Consider the following 18900-nt stretch of genomic DNA (forward strand, 5'->3'; position numbering starts at 1 on the left):
CTCCCTGCCGAAGGACTAGCAGGCTACAAGGCTCATAAACTGTCTAGTGGAAAACAGTTACTAAGGACTTCTTAGATATGCTAAGTACCTTTCTACAGCAGGATTTTCTATGCCTCTTTCTGCTCGATTCCCATAATACTGTTGTAATAATCATTCACAAATGAGGATGCTAACAGAAGCTAGGTAATTCTTTTTAAAGATGCAGCTAACGGACCAAAGCTGAAACTTGAACCTGGGTTCTTTCTGACTATGGCATGGACCTGAAGCTCTATGCTCTCCTGTCTCAATTGTCAAGCTAAAACAATTAACAACAAACTCACTTATTACTATTTACAAGTAAGTAAAATAAACAGAAAACTTACATATCGCATAGTTGTAGCTTATTAAGTTAAAATGTATCAAGATTTTTTAAGCTTCATTTTCTCATAGCATTGTATCTCACACAAAAGAAAAAAATTTACAGAAATCTCAAAAGGCCATCCTAATTTAATTTAATCAATTTATAATAGCCACATTAATTACTAGAGAGGAGATAAGCAATTTTCTTTATAAGATTTGCTACCTGTATCAAACACTGAGAAAGAACTAATGAACAATAGTTAACATTGCTCATTTAGGTAGCTTCATTCAGAGACCTACATTCAGGAGGGTCTAGATTTTCACCAGCAGCTTTGTTGTTCAGAGTCAAAAAGTACTACATCAGAACTTTTTTACTTACTATCAGGTCACATAGACAGTAGATTAGGAGACAGAACAAATGGCTCCTTTGGTGAACTGAATTAGTGGGAAAATTCTAAACTTCTCTGGGCCCCACTTGCCTACCTGAAAACATAGCAAGTGACCTAATTCATACAGCTTATTCTAGCACTTAACATTTTACCTTTCAATGAGTATATGGGCATCAATTCATGAACAGAGATTTCACCTTCTTACAGCTCTAAATTCAAATGTGAAGCAGTGATTACAACTGGCCCCCAAGTTCAATTTCTCATGTCAACCCACTCAGAAAAGATTACTCTTTATTGAAAAATCTTTCTCCCCAGGGTAATCCATAAAGCCTTATCAAAAAATACAACAAATGTAAAATGTCAAAATATCCAGAGAAAAATATGCCAGTGTGTCTAGCACTGATCATAAATTATTTGACAAAACAACTCTGTCCTTTTCAAGTCCTTGCTTTTAGAGATCACTGTTGACTTCCAAAACCCACAGAGGGAAAACATCACCCTAATGTCGGTGACGAATCTGCTAACCTGGCAAGGTCTCATCTCAAATGTATGTGCTGCACATGGCTTCACTCAATACAGTAACCAACTATCATTCTGCTTCCTGACATGAGACAAATTTACACTAATACTACAGGCAGAGGTTCCTAGAGAGCCCTGCATGTACGCCGAGTCAGCGTGCCCTCACAGCAGCTGCTGCAGCTGCTAGAATGGCACAACTTACAGAGTGAGAACTGAGTCAGGGATATATGACACTTGCCCACACATCATCTCACGCTAGCCCCACAGGATCCAAGCAACTGACACAATGACTGACGTGGGCTGGCAGGCAGAAGATGCTGACTAGGAAATGACCCTTGCCCTCAGTGACAGTCACAAACCAAGCTGCAGTGGAGACTGTAGCACATACAGTCTAAGCTTAGTCTAAAGAGCCAGGTTAGAGCCCAGACAGCTGGAACTATCTGGAAACACAGGTTGTGCTGGCAGAACCTCTGAGTGTCAAGAAAAGCTGGAGACAGGCGTTCTCAGGTTTTCTTGACTAGTTAGATTATGGCTGCTAGCCTTTGGGGGAATCCTGAGGTAATATACAAAGGCTCATATGTTAATGATTAACACACTAAAGGTAGAAACTTGATCATGTTGTCTGCATGTGGGGTCTTTGAAGATGTGATCAGATCAGACCAGGCTGCTAGCTTTGAGGGAAGAAGCCACAGAGATGTGTGTACCGCTTGTGTCCGTCTCCTGGCTCGCCACGAAATGGTTCCTCTGTCCATGCTGCACCATGTCCCATCGATCACCCTCATCAGACACCCACCCAATGGGGCCGCAGGAGTGTACTATGTGAACTTCCAAAGCATAATCCATAATAAACCACCCTCCTCCTTAAATTGCTCCTCAGACACTGGTTGTACGGATGAAATGCTAACACAGTGATCTAAAGCAGAGAGCCTACCGTCTTTGCCATCCCTAAGTAGATAGTCCAGAACTCTATTAATACAACCACATGGCTATACCATGGAGCTCCAGAACTTATTTGTCTTGCAAAACTGAAACTATAAATGCAGCAAGTTAACAACTCCTCATGTACCATTTCTTTCCTTCCAGGCCCTGGCTACCACCATTCTACTGAATTCCTGTAAATTTGATTACTTTAGATACCTTATTTTTTCAAATGCTGGCAACGAATAAAACTTACAACAATCTGGGCAACTACACTGCTGACTCCACATGAAATTTATGATTATCTAAAGCACTTTCAAGTCCTAGGACAGCAAGAGCCAGCTGGATGAAGTACAGGTAGGCCATCCACATCGGAGACAGTGCAGTTGTGCTTCTGTCGCAACTTGTTCTCTGCAAAGACTAAAGCCTGAAGACACGCTTTTCATGAATTCTTACCATCCCTGCTTGATGCAAGAACCACATGAGGTAGTCTTCCTGAATGTCCACAAGGCTGGAAATCTCAGGAATGTAAAAGGTATCATATTCTACATGTTTCACTTTCAGATTCACCTGATGAAAGACAAAGTAAGGACAGGTAAAGCCCAGGGAAAAAAAGTGACTTCCTGGACAACATCCCCACAAACACTTCACCCCACCTGCTCACTCACTTTCTAGTAGGCTCACCTTATATAACTTCTCCAGAAGCTTGAGAGCTGCAGTGACGTAATTGTTAAATAGTACCGGAATTAAGAACGTCTTTCTCCCCCTGAGCAAATAGAGGACTGCACCTTTATAGAGGTTAACCAGCTTCGTGAAGTATTTTGGGCACACTTGAGACCACCAGTTATCTTAAGAAAGACAGACAAGACATATTTCAAGGTGTACTCTTGAGTAAATCTGTATGTCTTCTGCCTATCAACTAAAAATCTGCTCTGGTTAGAGGATAAACGTGGGTCTACAACACAGCTTCCTAAAACTGACTTTAAAAAGAATCCATTCAAACATTTTTGGAGAGAGCAGGAACTTAGGAGAATCCCTGCAGCTTTCTCTGTAAAGCCTCTGCTGAGCTTTCTCAAAGACTCATGCCAGAGGCTAACCTGGATGTTTAAACAGGTACTTACTAGAGAGATGCAGAGATGGGTGAGGGGTGCCGCCACGTTACCATCCCAAAAAGCATTCTTACATCCTAGTCCTTTCCCAGCCACCACTTAAATCCTGCAGCCCACAGACGCAGAGTACCATCCTGGGAATATCATTCCTTCCCTTTCAAAGGCAGTTAGTTGGAAAACTGTCTTGTTTCATGCTAAGGATTTGCTTAATCAGACAAGACACCTACACTCACTACTGGCTCTGCCTTTGTCAGAAATAGAGCCAGCCAAACTGGAATATTTAAACAATGAAATGCTATAATGTCTGTTATTGCTTGTAAAATATTTTGGCAAAAATTTTAAAAGGTAGCAATATGCAGCAGATCAAACAAAAAGAACAAAACAGTGACACCTATGTGATGCATACATCTTGTGTTTTCCCTTCTTTGGGGTAGTCACTTAAATTTTGAAAATGAGCATGAGCTAAAAATAACTTAAGTGTAACACCAAACAATTCTGATGCCTTGTGTTATCTCACCTGCAAAAACTAAAATTTAAAACCCCCAGACTTAGCAATACTTCTCGGAGACTGCCCTCTATCTCACCTCTGCTAGAACACCTGAAAAAATGTACCAAGAGACATCTGCTGTTAAAAAAAGAAAATTCAATACTGACAAGGTGACTACTGCTTTCACGACCACTGCTGGCCTCTCTCTTTCGCAATGGTGGCGACAATGAGACAAAGCCAGTATCCCACCTCCAGCCACACAGGCCCCTGTACTCGGGGGACCACACTCAAGCAACATCTGAGTCCATCCGGAACGCAGAAGCTACTGAGCTGCTAATGAACACCTAAAAAATTTACCAGGGGGGAAAAAATTAAAAGCCAAGTGACAGACTTTGTGATTAATAAAAACATCTCAGGTGCTACTCCCATGAGAGACACTCTCCAATTCACTGAGGAACGGAAGGTTCTTATCTCAGCAAAGTGTCCGGAGCCTGCAAAAATCAGTGTTCACTCAACTGTCCTAAAAAAGAAAAACAAAACAAACATTTGGTAAGTCCCCACTAGGTCATTTTCTTCCTCTACCTTTTTTTTCTTTGTGGACACTTCTGTATCACCTAAACTTCATTTCACTCCCACCCCCTAGATGAGGTTTAAGACACAAACAGACACTAACTTCTGAGGCACTATTCCATAACAAAACTGGGGAGAAAAAAAAAATAAGTGGTTTAAAATAATCTAAGTTTGTGCTTATTTCAAAATCAAGATGAATTTAACATGAATCATTTCAAACCACCTAAACAAAGGCTCCGTTTTCTCAAAATGCAAATGGGGTGTGCTAGAAATCAACAGCAAAGAAAGAAAGGTTCAAATATTAGGGCTATTAAATGAGAACATGTAAATTCTTGGATTTCAATCCAGTGGAAGCCAGTAGTCACACCAACAAAATTAAAAAGCACAAAACCACTGGTATTGAGCTTTATAAATTCACCTAAAACTTTGCTGGGGTTGGTGTCCAGCCGGAGAATAGCCATTGCCAAGGGGATAGTCAAGGTTATGTAATACTTAGAGTCCTGGAGCAGAGGAAACTCAGGCAGTATCAAATAGATTCTCATTGCTTCAACATCTGGAGGTGAACTGGACAACTGTGGAATCAGACAACTTTCAAAGCTATTCAAGATCTGCAGGAGAGAACAGAGTAATGAGAAATTCAAACACACCTGAGATCTACTTTATTCACGTCTAAACACATGAGCTGTTTCGTGGATTCACATCAGTGTGCACTGAGAAACTACAGGAGCCAGGCACTGTTTAGCTTCTCAGGACACAGCAGCGAAAAGAAAAGCCAAAGTCCTTGTAAACTCAGAGTATTTCCTTGACTAGACTTAAGCCAAAAGAAAGCAAAAGATAAAATAGAAAATGTAAAAAGAAAGAAAGTAAAAGATGGGCTCAAATTCTGAAAGTGATGAATGCACTGTATACATGTAAGGAACATACCTGTTCAAGGATCATGGAGTGCTGAGAGTTCATTAACTTCTCAAATAAGACCCTGGTTGAGTTCAGGTCAATCCCAGGGACTTTGGGACTTGTTTTAAAATGTTCATCAATTCTAAACACACAAAACATGTAAAAGAATGTAATAATAGAAAAGCAAAGCAAATCCTCTGATTGGAATGTCAAGCAGGTAGCTAACAAAATCGTTTGCTCATCTTGATGAGATTTAAATTTTATCTGACTACCTACACTCTGGGGGAAGCCCAACAAAATTAAACTCACAGCTTTAAACTCGTGCATCTTTTCTTCTTCGAATGAAAGGACCATTTCAGGTTGAGACTCTCTTGAGGTGTACATGTCGAGTGTTATTTCCCTGACTGACTCTTGTGGTCTTGGCCTTTCTCTGCACTTGTGGTGTTTTGAATGAGACGCATGTGTGGTGGCTAGGAGCCAAAAGCATCCCCAGCCTAAACTGGGCCACTCATCAATAAATGGCAAGTACCATCACTCTAGGGGAAGCCTAATGAATAAAGAATTTTTCTTGTAAATCAGCTTTACGCCAAAATGCAAGTTAATGTCTCTTTCACTTAACACATGAGAAGCAATCACATTCAACCAAAAACTAACTTCACAGAAACTGTTTTTAACTTTCTGGCAATGAAATCACTTCTATTTTAAATAAAATCTTACTCTTTTAGACTTTGAGAAAACTTTTTCAAAATTCTCATTCATAAACATATTCATTTATTAGCTGACAAAAGAGGTTATTACCTATTTACAAAGCAGGCTTCCATTTATGAGTACCGGGCAATTGTCAACATTCTCTAACTATAACGCTACATTGCATGAGAACACCCATTGGGTTTCTAACTTCAAAAAAAGAAATCATACATGTTGGAACTCAAATGGTAGAAACCAGAGAAGTAGTGTGAACTCTGCCGGACTGTTGTTCTAAAATAAAACTAAATGTGCCCAAACATGGACATTATTTCTCATCTCCTATATAAAAACTTTCACATGCTTAGAGGTATTCTGTATGTTGTTAAAATAACATATGTATGTATCTATTTATTTATTCATATATTTGGAATTCATATTGATTGGTTTCCTTTGACTTTAAAAAATATTTATTTATTTATATAGGAAAGTCAGATTTACAGAGAGAAGCAGAGACAGAAAGAAGGACCTTTCATCCACTGGTTCATTCCCCAAGTAGCCATAAAAGCTGGAGCTGAGCCATTTCGAAGGCAACAGCTAGGAACTTCTTCCATGTCTCCCAAGGCTTTGGGCTGTCCTTAACTATTTTCCAGGTCACAAGCATGGAGCTGGATGAAAAGTAGAGCAGTTAAGACATGAACACATGCCCATATGGGATCTTGGTGCATGCAATGTGTGAGGGCTTTAGCAACTAGGCTACTGTGCTAAGCTCAGTGACATTTTTATATTAACCAGGAAAGTATAGGTTTCCCAAACTAGCACAGAAGTCTAGCCTTAAATCTAGAGACTCTAAACTACCAAAGATGAGTAAACCAACACAGTTGGTCAAAAGCTATATCCTGCCTTGACAAAAACCACCTTTCTATAACAGAGCTCCTTAGCCTGGTGACTACTGACTTATATGACCAAACAGTTCTCCACCAGGCACATGGGACTGGAAAACTCCTACATTGGCCTGGCCTCCACTCTTAAGAGTAGGTATTTACCCTCTGGTTGAAACAACCAGAAATGCCATTATACATTGCCAAACGTCCCCTGAAGGACTTCTGCAACCTGCCTGGCCTCCACCCTCAGGAAGCCAGTAGTATACTCTTAACCCATAGCAACAATCAGAAATAACACTACACACGGCCAAACGTCCCCTGAACAGCAAATCACCCTGGGCAAGAACTGCTATTAGAGAAGACCAACATCTGCAAAATTTGGAATATTCGTTCCTAGAAAAAAGGTTAATTACTAAATGAACTAAGTCACCTTGGTCCAGCTGCTCCAACTACACAAATGACCTTACAATCTTTAACCAATGCTAAAGAGCTCCTGAAGCAATCTCTTGAAACCTGGTTCAGGAAACTCTTTTTTTTTTTTTTTTTTTTTTTTTTTGATGTGTGATGGTTTATTTTAGTCATCAACTTGAAATACCTACAGACCTCAAGCATCATTTCTGTGTATGTCTGTCAGGGTATTTTCAGAAGACACTTGAATAACTGGAAGGAAGATCTACCCAATCAGCTAAGGACTGAGATAACCTATCTCTTCCAGAGCTGGAGACACACTCTTCCAGCCTTGCACATTACAACTCCAGGTCTTGCAGTATTTGGACTCTGGCACTTACACCACTGGCCCCTCAGATTCAGCCTCAGACTGAGAGCTACTCTGTCAGCTTCCTCAGAACTAAGGCTCTGGAATTTGGACTAAGTCACATTTCTAGCTTCCCTAATTCAGCATCTTGCACATGTCATTCATGAAGCCCCTCACACCACAGTGTGAGTCAGTTTCCATATCAAATCCTCCATTTACCACCAATCTCCAACCTTCATCCACCCAGCCATCATTCTTCTGTTCTTCCATCTATCCTATCCTATCCTATCCTATCCTATCCTATCCTATCCTATCCTATCCTGTCTTCCAAATTCCCTTCTTTGTAGAACCATAAGTAATGCAAGAGTTGAGTAGCACAGTCAGGATTTATAAACAGAACTGAAGGCCAACTCATTGTGACATCTCAACAGCCTGCTCACAGAAAAGAACTGAGGGATGACCAGGACTTGGGGTTAGCGAAGATGCAAGCCCAGGACAGCACCCTTATGCTCCATCCTATTCCTGAGTTGCCCACTTGTAGAAAGGATAAAGCAGAGTGAAGAGACATTCTATTGACAATCTGCAGGTAAACTTGTTTAATTTAATTGTGAGCTGGAGCTGATTCCAAGGAGCTCCTGAAAGCCTTCTTGGAACTACTCCCCAAGCTCATTTCTTTTGAAAAACTATGCCAGTGAAGCTGAAGAAATTAAGGAGATTAAAGAATTAAGACAGTAAGAACAAAAAGTGGTTTAAAAATGGGCACTAAAGAACACACACAGTCTCTCTGGCATTGCCAAGCGCACGTGACCCAGCTCTGCCCTTGCTGACATCCTCACGCATCATTATTAGGCATTCTAATCTTTGTACAAAGTGTCACTGAACAAGGGCCCGCCACTATCAACAGCAAGAGTTGCTCACAGTCTTTGCTGAGTAATTGCACCACAGAGTAACTGCATCACAGCAGTTTGTAAAGACTCTAAATCACTTACTTTTTTTCCAGAAAACTTCCATTCCAACAGGCTGCAGAGGATAATATCTGAACAACACCACTGTTCAAAGCAAAAGAGGAAAGGCAGCCTTTAATAATCACAAGTAATAGGTAAACGTCAGCATCAGTCAATCCATTCATCCTGTTAGAATGAGTTTCCAGTCTAGAGCTCTTTCTTATGCAAAGTCTTGAAAAATACACACAAGTATTAAGACAGTGTGTTACACCTACAAGAACCACAGTTTTCTGTATGTATACTTTTAAGACGGTCAAAGCTTTTTGGATGAAAACACTTGCCCCTGGAAACCATGGGGAATAGTCTGCCACCAACAACCACTAAAACACCCCCTGGCTCACCCCGACATAAACACAAAATAAAACCCAAAAAGGGCAGCTGGACTGCTATTTCCTAAACATAGAAATTATCCTGGGAAACTAGTAACTGATCAACTACTTCTATTTTGTTGCTCACCTTTGAAGAACACTAAAACTTAGTGAAATGAGTACTTATTCCTTTTACCCAAGGTTACACGGGCTTCAGGAAAATAGCTGGTTTCTGAGAACCCACAGTGAGACTGCATGTCTGGAGCCTTGGGCCCTCTTATTTAGTGTAAAGCCAAGGAACAAACACCTGGTTAGGAAGCAAACTCCAGGAACTTCTGTTAATTATAAAATTGAGGTCAGAAAAGATGTATGAAGATCATTGCTAGCATCCTTCCATTTTGTAAATGCGAAAATAGAGAGATGGCAAGCACCCTATGACCAGTGCCCTGGACAATGACCAGTCTGCAGCCAGTCTGGCCCTCTGCCCCTTTCCCCTACACTCCTTAGCACAGCCATACAGAGGTTTCAGGGATTTTTTTTAAAGATTTTTTTTATTGGAAAGTCAGATATACAGACAGGAGGAGAGACAGAGAGGAAGATCTTCCATCCAATGATTTATTCCCCAAGTGACCACAAGGACCGGAGCTGCACTGATCCAAAACCAGGAGCCAGGAGCCTCTTCCAGATCTCCCACAAGGGTGTACAGTCCCAAGGCTTTGAGCCATCCTCAACTGCTTTCCCAAGCCACAAGCAGGGAACTAAATGGGCAGCTGGGTCACCAGGATTAGAACTGGTGCCCATATGGGATCCCAGTGTGTGCAAGGCAAGGACTTTAGCCACTACGCCACCACACCAGGCCAATTCTAGGGACTCAGAGGAGAGCCATGGAACTGCCCTAGGACTTTCTCACTCAAAATGATACTCCCTGGACGGTCCCAAAATCTAGAGTCCTGGGCATCTGTTCCATTACCAAGTCCTGTCACGCACATTTCAGGGAATGACCATGACCAAGTGAGCAGAGAGATGCTAGAGAAGGCCAAGAGAAATGTTTTAAAATGGAGAAAAATTTCTCTCTAAGCTTAAGTTTGGTAAAAGTCTTCGTTGCTTTTTATTATGTTTTTTCATTACGTGACTTTGAATCATTGTGAATGGGGAAATATTAGAAAAACCATTTTCACTAGGGAAATGCCAGAAATTACTCAGTTAGGATAACAACTGACTGGGTTTCCAGATGCTTTGAGATAAGCATGTGAAGACATACATGGGCTTATACAACAGTAACTCTGAATTCCTACAGCAGAAAGGCCTAATCAGATGTTTATTCACCAGCATTTCTAAGACTTTACACAGTACCTGACCTTCCTGACTACACTAAGAAGAAAATTCCAAAGTTATACGGAGCAAGGCAGGTGGAGAAATACAGTCACTCCTTGTGAAAATTGAGGAACCACCATTATATTATTTGGAGTTAAGGAGAACAGACCCTGAATAACCACGTGTGTGAGAGAGAAAAAAAAACAGATTAATTCCCTGGAATGTAAAATTCCATTTCTGTTCACAACGCCAATACGTAAGTAGGAGAAATTCACTAATCTAGAAAGTTCCAGTAAAACTTGGGAGAAAAAAAGTGAAAACTAGCAACCACATACTTGATAGTATTTGCATTGTTGTGTTCTGACAGCTTCTGTCTCCAAATTGCTAAGGTTTCATCATTTATTAAACTGGTATAATGTGCTTGGTTCACAGTCCGGAAGTCAACAGCAGGAGAAGAATTCTAGAGAATTAAACATAACAGTAAAAAAGAGAAATTACATGACATGGAATATTTTTTCTGCTCTCAATCCCCTCCAAACTCCCTTTCTGTGTTTCCCATGCTAGGAGGTGTTCACCACATTGCTTCCCACCCTTCAGAAGGGAGATTGTCACACCTCCACCTGCCAGGAACACAGACTCCTGTAAGCTCTCCCAGACTTGCTTTTGGCTACTGGGTAAATTTTTTCTTCCCAAAGAGCAGCTATATAACAACAAAAATTCTAACACAAACTTAAAATAAAATATAGATTCTGAACGGTTTTCTTATTTTTCATTATATGTCTACAAATCACAGACACTTTGGAGAAATGGTGGTAATGAGACTGGTTGCAGTCTCATGTTAATAAGTGAGTCAGGGCTTAACAAAAACACAGCCTGTTCTTGGCTCCTGTTGGTGACCCAGTCCCTGGATGAGCATGCCACTTCATCATCAGTCTCTGGACCCCAACGAACACCTGTGGTTAGAAGGGTAAGTAAGCACGTGTATCAGCTTCAGTTTTTGACGGAGAGAATGATACCTTATTAAGTAGTATTTCACTTTGGTTTCCTTTTCCTCTGGTAGCTTCCATTTTCAGCAACTTTTTCCAGTTGTTCACACTCAACCTGCCCTGTCTCTCCAGCATAGGTAATGCTACCCCAAGCCCTTCTGCACCTGCTGTTTTCAGCTGCAACCAAGCTCATTACCATGGTTTTAACATGCAAACTCTGTGTATCAGGACGGTTATAAAAGGCATTAAAACTACATTCTATGTGGAATTTGCAGGAAAATCAAAGTTGTATAGTATTATTCAAGTCCATTTCTGAAGGGAACAAATACTTAGCACTCTACTACCTACATACACAAAGCCTTCATCCTTCAGAGCAGAAGGGATTTTCCTATTTTGCTTCATTGGCATCTTGAAGAAACCAAGAACAAGCTCAGCCTGCCTCAGAATCTCTCTGGGAAGCTCTGAAGCTGGGCCTAAAATAGGTCTAGCACTGTGGTTCCAAATCACACCAGAGGTAGTACTCCACTGCCTTCTTCATGCCCTGACCTGGCAAACAGACCATGGCCAGCTGCATCTGTCAAGAAAGCAGTAGCAAGCACCTTGGTACCTTTCTACCAGAAACCAGAGAACGACACTGTCTCCGAGTGCTCTGTGTTGACAGATGGCAGCGCAGCAGACCAAAGAATGCAGCCAGGACTGGAAAAAGGCCCAGTGTTTCCATAGCTGCTCATTTTCTCCCCAGCAAACTTGTGTTCTCCTGGATCACTAACATTCCCTTTGCCATCCCAGCAGGGGGATTGAAGGAGCAGGGTGCCACACACAGGCAGTCCTAGGTAGTATCTGGCAGGGAAGCGAAGAGTGGGAAAAGCACAGGATGGGAAACAAGTGAAGGTGAGGGTGATGTAAACAAATCTGAAAGGTTCTTTTCAGACACAGCATGGAAAAATGGAATATGTGGATGCCTTGTTCCAGCTGCCAGCCTTCTACCTGAAGTCCAGGAAGACCCTAGAAGGTGCTTCTCGGCTTTATCATCATGCTGATATGGGAGACCAGAAGAGGGAAACTGGTTTCTCAAGGTGGAGTCCAAAGCAGATTACAAACTATTTTAAAACTTATTAACAGTGTGATAACTTCTCCATGTATCATGCACTTTTTTGAAAATTCATTTTAATTCCATCTTGAAAGACAGACAAAAAGATCTTCCATCCACTAGTTCACTCCCCAAATATGGTAACAGCCAGGGCCAGGCCAGGAGCCTAGAAATCAATCTGGGTCTCCTACCTGGGTGATTGGGACCCAAGTATTTGAGCCATTATGTACTGCCTCCCGGGGTACGCAATAGCAGAAAGCTGGATGAGAAACTACAGAGCCAGGTCTCCATCATACACTGTGATAGGGGATGTAGGTGTCCCACACAGCGACCTAACCCACGCAACCAACACAGCCACCAAGACACGCAGTATACACTCAACAACACCTAACACAGAAACTGAGCTCCAAACTCCTAGCATCTGCTGCTGTTTACAGGGAAAGGAAAAAAAGGAAAGTCAAATAAACCAAAGAAAACAAAGTCTCCAGACCTCCTTAGATTTCTTTTGCAACACATATGAATTTAATAATTTTGAGTTATACAGTAGAAATCTACGATTATAATACTGGGGAAAATATTGACACATCAAGGCAGCAAAACGAAGGTAGTTCCTCAAGGTCTATTCATTTCCATAAGACAAAACTGTTGGAAACAGGGTACTGTGGCACACGCGTAAATATTTTCTGCAGTAAGCACCAGGTCATCAACATTTCCCCCAGCAGACAGCAGTCCAAAAACATTTTACCTCATACTTTGAGCAAAGAACAAAAGTCTGGTCTCCTCCAGAGAAGATCTGCTTAACAATATGATATTTAAAGCGATCTGTCAAAAGAAGATTCCAACATCAAATTTTTTTCCAACAACTGAAATTTCTTTTCAATCTTTCTCTACACTGCAGAATATACTTCATAGTGGCTTCCTAACCACATTAATTATGGCACAGGAGTAAAATCTCTCTCTTGGCTCTCTGCCTAAGATTATTTCTACTTCAATAATAAAATACATAAGATAGGATCCTCCAACCTAACTCTGACCCACCCCTCCCCACCCACCAGCTAATCCTGTCCTCTTTTCTATTTTTTATTTCCACTCTCATGCCACTGATCTGTAATCTAAAATTGTCTCTGCTATAAACGGAAACATGTGCCTGACAGTTACACATGAGCATGGTGGCCGCCAACCCCTTCCGGATGAAGTTGGCTATGTAAGCACCTCACTTCCTGCTCCCGCTTTACCTCTCTCATCACACCAGGTCTATGTTGCCACTCCAATGCCACCCTGCTGCTTTTTCTGAGGCCTTGCAACATTTCCTGTCCCCACCCTGCAATGCACACTGTATTCTCCATGAATAGCATCACCTGGCCCAGAATCCAAACAGCACTCCCTCACCACTGCCCCTTCTGCCTGGCTAACTCCAAACCATCCAAGATTGACAGCTCAGACTTCCCGACAGGAGCACTCCTTCACACTTCCCTCCTGACTCCGACCTTACCTTACCGTGAAGGTTCCGAAATTGACAGTGTGTGTGTCACTAACATAAAACAGACCTATTTAGGGTTAAAGTTATTTTGGCAAATGACCAAGAACCAATTTATTGTAACATAAGTCAGGCTGTACAATTCAACTTCAAAACTTTGTGCTGTCAAATCAACCTACAAAACATTGCTATTTAAGAAATAACTACAGTGTTTTCAAGTATGAATATAATGCCTGAGGGAAAAGGAAATTAACAAATGACAGAGGGGACACCATTATTTTTAGGAATATCACACAAACAAAATCTTGCTTTATATTTTAAGCTCCACTACATTTTCAAATGCTTATTCATAAATCCATTCCATGAATATTTGCCGAGTGGCAAGATTATGCCAGGTTCTGCACTCCATGCTAGTTTGAGAAAAACTCAATCCTTGTCCTTAAGTTTCTCATAATCCAGTAGGGAATCTTACTATTGGTTAAAAAAGCATAACAAAACAAAAAAAAATCTTGATGAAGCCATAAATGTGTCATTTTATAGACTTCAAAATCAAAATTTATTATTAAATTATACTTCTTTTTAAAGGTTCACCAGTCGATTTCAGCCTCTGGGCATGCTATTTCAAGAGCTTAAATGACTGCCTTAATGAATTAGATAATCCACTACATAATTTTTCAGAGGTTGGGAAAAGGTGGTATAAAAAGAAATGTTATAAGCAAAAGACCAACAGTGAAGTGGAGATAACACAGTATTCTTAGTTCACAGGCTTTAGAATGTGGCAGATGTGGGTTCAAATCCCACCTTCAAAGCCTATGTGATGTTGGGCAAGTTATCTAATCACCTAATTTCTCCTCTCTAACATGGAATAACAATCATTAGATTCTAAGTTGTTCTGAGTGCTTAACAAAGTAATGGAATGTGGTTAAACACAGAACATTAACTATAATTATTAGTAACAATAATAAATTACATAAATCACGACCAAGATCCTTGAGGGATATAATCACATTTTCAGCTTCATTTATTCTCTAAGCTCTCAGCTTCACGGTTCCATGAATAATAAATACTGAAATATCTGCTAATTGATGTCCACAAAATAATCTCATATTCATTCCTTCCAAAGTAACAGATCCCCAGTCTGCAAACAACTTTTGATGGTCTAAATTACTCCTTAATTCCACTGAAAATCACTTACCTGCTCGGGCTGACAGCTGGCCGCTGTGGGCAGCCCAGTAACCCTTCACAGGAGATGGGCATTTAACGTTGCAAGTGTGTCCAGTTCCCAGCTGACCTCGAGATCCACAACCAAATGCATAGATGAGTCCAGAAGAAGGCACAAAGGCTAGAGTGTGCTGCCTGCAGGGAAATAGGTTGTTAACTCACAGCCTAGTCTTTTATGGTCACGCTCAACAATTCCCAGAGGACAGCATGGGGGTACCAAGGAGCACCCCAGGGGTTAGCAGGTGACGGGTGTGTGTGGCTGGTTTTCTGTGAGCCCATCCTTCACTGACACTCAAGCTCATGGGGAAGAGAGTTAACTCATGGAAACAGCTAAATGATATGCTGTTCTTGATCTCTAGGATAAGAGGGAACAAGTGGGGAGCCGGAAACCATGCAGTTGTGACAGATAGAGTGAGGGTGTGATGAGCACAGTTCCTTGGTTAGCAAAACTACAAGCAGTTTCTGGCTGCGTGGCAAGGCCCGGCAGAATGTCTCTAACCACCTCATAGCTGCCTCACCCCACTGTATGGACACTGGATCAATTCTGATATTTTATAGAATTTTCCTGAGGGTGTTGTTTTTCTACAAATGTGAAATGATTCCTGTAACTGGTACAACACCTCGAAATGATCAATCATGTTATGGTAAAAGGGTCTTTAGCAAGTTAAGGCAATGACACACAGCTAAAAGCACACAACAACACAATTGAGCCCACATTGACCCCAAACATCCTGTTACGTGCCCACCTTTTATCCTGCAATTTGCCCTAATATAAGTAATGTTCTCTTTAAGAAATGGCTTGGTAATATCTTGGAAACAGGTGGCAATCTGTTTATTTACCAGGCACCCTCAAATTGCTGCATTACATGAAATGACACATTGTGGCTTCCCTCCACGTAAAGCAGAAAGTATATGGGGCATCTTCTAAAGGGAGACAAATGTGAGCCCTCATAAGAAAAATGGTTTAAAACTTCTACCTTATATTGGCACTTATATTTAGGGCAAGAAAACAATTTAAAAAGATAAAAAGAAATTTCTTGTAAAGGCCCTCTGTTCATAGAAAGGCTGAGTTGCCCTGATCCTTTTCACTGCCCTTCAACAAAAGAACAAAAAACAATTGAGGGCCTCGCCTGATAGTGTAGTGGTTAAGAGCCTCGCCTTGAATACGACAGGATCCCGATATGAGCACTGTTCTGATGCCGGTGGCCCTGCTTCCCATCCAGTTCTAGTCCTTGTGGCCTGAGAAAGCAGTGGAGGACGGCCCAAAGATTTGGGACCCTGCACCCACGTGGGAGACCTGGAAGAGGCTGCTGGCTTCATATTGGCTCAGCTCTGGGTATTGTGGCCGCTTGGGGAATGAACCATTAGACGGAAGATCTTCCTCTCTTTCTCTCCTCCTCTCTGTATATCTGCTTTTCCAAGAAAAATAAATAAATCTTTAAAAAATTGAATCAGTGTTAGGTGAAGTTGATGGTAATTAGTATATGACTGATTACAAGATTTAATAAAAAATCTATGATATATGCCTTTATAAATTACTTTCATCTATGAGCTTTCTTTTTAATTCTGTAGTTTTGATATTTTAAATAATATTAGTTTAGGTTTAGTGAAAATTGATTTTGGGTATAAGTAAACCAATTGTCACTATGTAACTGCATGTGCTGCCAGCTGGGTCACTGCAGGTTTGAATGAGTAATAGCTTGCTGAAAATATTTTTTCTGAAGTAAAATAATAATAATTTTTTTTAGAATTGTTTTGTAATCATTCTTCAATAATAAAGTAAAATGAAACAACTGGATGTTGTGCAAAAGCTTGTGATGTTATGAGAAAGCAACATGCACTCCTATGCTCATAGCAGCACAATCAGTAATTGCAAAAACATGGAAGCAGCCAAAATGCCCATCAGCAGAGGATTGGATAAGAAAGCTATGGTTCATCTACTCCATGGAATACTACTCAGCTATTAAAAAAAACAAAATGCAGTTCTTTGTGGCCAAATGGGCCAAACTGGAAACCATAATGCTAACGGACATGAGCCAATCCCAAAAGGTTCAATACCACATGTTTGCCTTAATTTAAGACGATATGATGTTATGTATAACATGTTATGTTATGTATGTTATATGTTGTGTATAAACTAAAATTGAAATGTCAATGAGGTGGTCACAGAAGGTGGTTAAGAACTTGCATTTACTTTTAACATATTGGTTACTCATTACTAAGTCAATTAATTCCATAATGATGTAAATTTTTGCTGATGGTATGTTGGAGCTTTTAATTGACTGGGATGATACTCTGCTGGCTCTGTCTTCAGACCAGAGAGGGTATACCTAAGAAGCCGTTGAACTTGACTGGACAATAAGATGCTGGACTCTATGTTTGGTATATGCTTGCAATGGAGGAATCTCAACTGAACTTGAACTGTGGTTATGCAACAAGGTGGAGGAATCCACCATGGTGGGAGGGTTTGGGGAGGACTGGGGAGAATCCAAGTACCTATGAAACTGTGTCACATAATACAATGTAATTAATGAATTAAAAAAAAAATTTAAAAAAAGCTTGTGATGATTTTTGTATAAATAAACAAGGCAACTTTTTTGAGCTGTCCATTACGAGCATCATGCCATAGTGGTCCACATCTCTTCCTTCTTGTCTTCTCGCCAAGCCACGTATCCTTTGCAACCTTTCAAGTCAGCCGGAGCTGGTCTCCGGCAGTGGGGTAAACACAGACACACTTTCCAAGAAGCCCAAGGGATTTCTACCCTTTCCTTTCTTTATCTCTTGTCCACATCTTCCTACTCCTCGTCCCAAAAGAGGACAGTATCATCATGTTGCTGTGCTCGCCTAAAACCCATTCTTGCTCCACACCCTATTAAGGATCTGATTTCCTCCACACTTCACTGTAGGTACACATGCACTTTTGACAGTGGTTAGGTCCATTCCCTGTGTTCAGGGGCTTAGCAGATGTCCAGAGGCTCAGAGGAATACTCACCTGCCACAAGCAATCTGAGTTACTTCACTGCCCATCAGCTCTAGAACTCTTCTTGGATTAACCTCATCGTTCATGGAGTCATGTCCAAGCTGCCCGCAGGAACCAGCACCAAAGGTAAACACACCTCCACTCTGACAAGAAACAACAGCTTAGCACTTCACTGCATCTCAGTCTGAGGACACACCTCTAAAACCTGCACACAAAATTCCCATCACAGCACTTGTTATTCAGCCACAATTGTGTCTTTAGTATATTCGTTAAAGGGGGCAGGAGGAGATTGAAGACCACATCTTTAAGAAACACAGACAAGCAATGCTCTTGGCTACATGTGCCATCTGTGAATTGTAAAAGAACAGTGATGTGTGAGGAAGCAAAACAAAAACTAGAGACTGGAAGCTGGGAAAAAATGAGAAGATTTTGCATGATTATTCACACAGGAAAAATTAAGTGCTCCATGAGCTCCTTGGTAAGATTTCTTTACAGCTGTATCCCGTTACAAGGACATTAACTGAAGTCAATCTATAAAGGTATTTGCTCAATATGAAAATACATTTTCATTCTCTCTAGAATGCAACTTTATTTAAAAGAAAAAAAAAAACCCAAAGGGATAATCTGAAAACACAAACTGCTCTTTCTCTTGTATCTAAATGGCTTGTTTCAAAGGAACAAAGGATATTGTGACACACACATTTGCACACATATTACATTTTAAATATTGTTATATATACACACACTGCATTTTAAAGTTATTTATGTCAAATGACTTTTAAATGTTTCTCAGAGAAGTTGTACTATTACCAAAAAGGAAAACACAGACATACAAAAAAACAAAAAGCAATCTCCTTTTATTACTTCAGAAAACAATCTAACAAAAATTAAAGCGTGGTGAGGTAGGCAGCTAGTTCAGGGTCACAAGCTTGGAAGTCACTCCCCCACCACCTAGGTGTTTCCTCCAGCCCAC

General features: G+C 40.8%; 1 protein-coding gene across 3 annotated transcripts in view; it reads right to left on the reverse strand.

Moving 5' to 3' along the window:
• The window catches only part of HERC3 (HECT and RLD domain containing E3 ubiquitin protein ligase 3), a 106564-nt gene that overhangs the window by 34793 nt on the left and 52871 nt on the right, over nucleotides 1-18900 (reverse strand). For 2 of the 3 annotated variants that reach the window (XM_004590577.4, XM_058667050.1), the window contains 9 exons: nucleotides 17940-18070; nucleotides 14922-15082; nucleotides 12995-13071; nucleotides 10509-10633; nucleotides 8537-8596; nucleotides 5256-5367; nucleotides 4750-4939; nucleotides 2850-3013; nucleotides 2622-2735 (listed from right to left, as the gene is read on the reverse strand). In XM_004590577.4, coding sequence (XP_004590634.2) covers nucleotides 2622-2735; nucleotides 2850-3013; nucleotides 4750-4939; nucleotides 5256-5367; nucleotides 8537-8596; nucleotides 10509-10633; nucleotides 12995-13071; nucleotides 14922-15082; nucleotides 17940-18070 — 1134 coding nt within the window. Of the gene's footprint in view, nucleotides 1-2621; nucleotides 2736-2849; nucleotides 3014-3653; nucleotides 4282-4749; nucleotides 4940-5255; nucleotides 5368-8536; nucleotides 8597-10508; nucleotides 10634-12994; nucleotides 13072-14921; nucleotides 15083-17939; nucleotides 18071-18900 lie in introns of those variants that run through there. The other variant, XM_058667051.1, reaches the window with a different exon arrangement.

Source organism: Ochotona princeps, chromosome 7 (genome assembly GCF_030435755.1).
Source record: "Ochotona princeps isolate mOchPri1 chromosome 7, mOchPri1.hap1, whole genome shotgun sequence".
NCBI lineage: Eukaryota > Metazoa > Chordata > Mammalia > Lagomorpha > Ochotonidae > Ochotona > Ochotona princeps.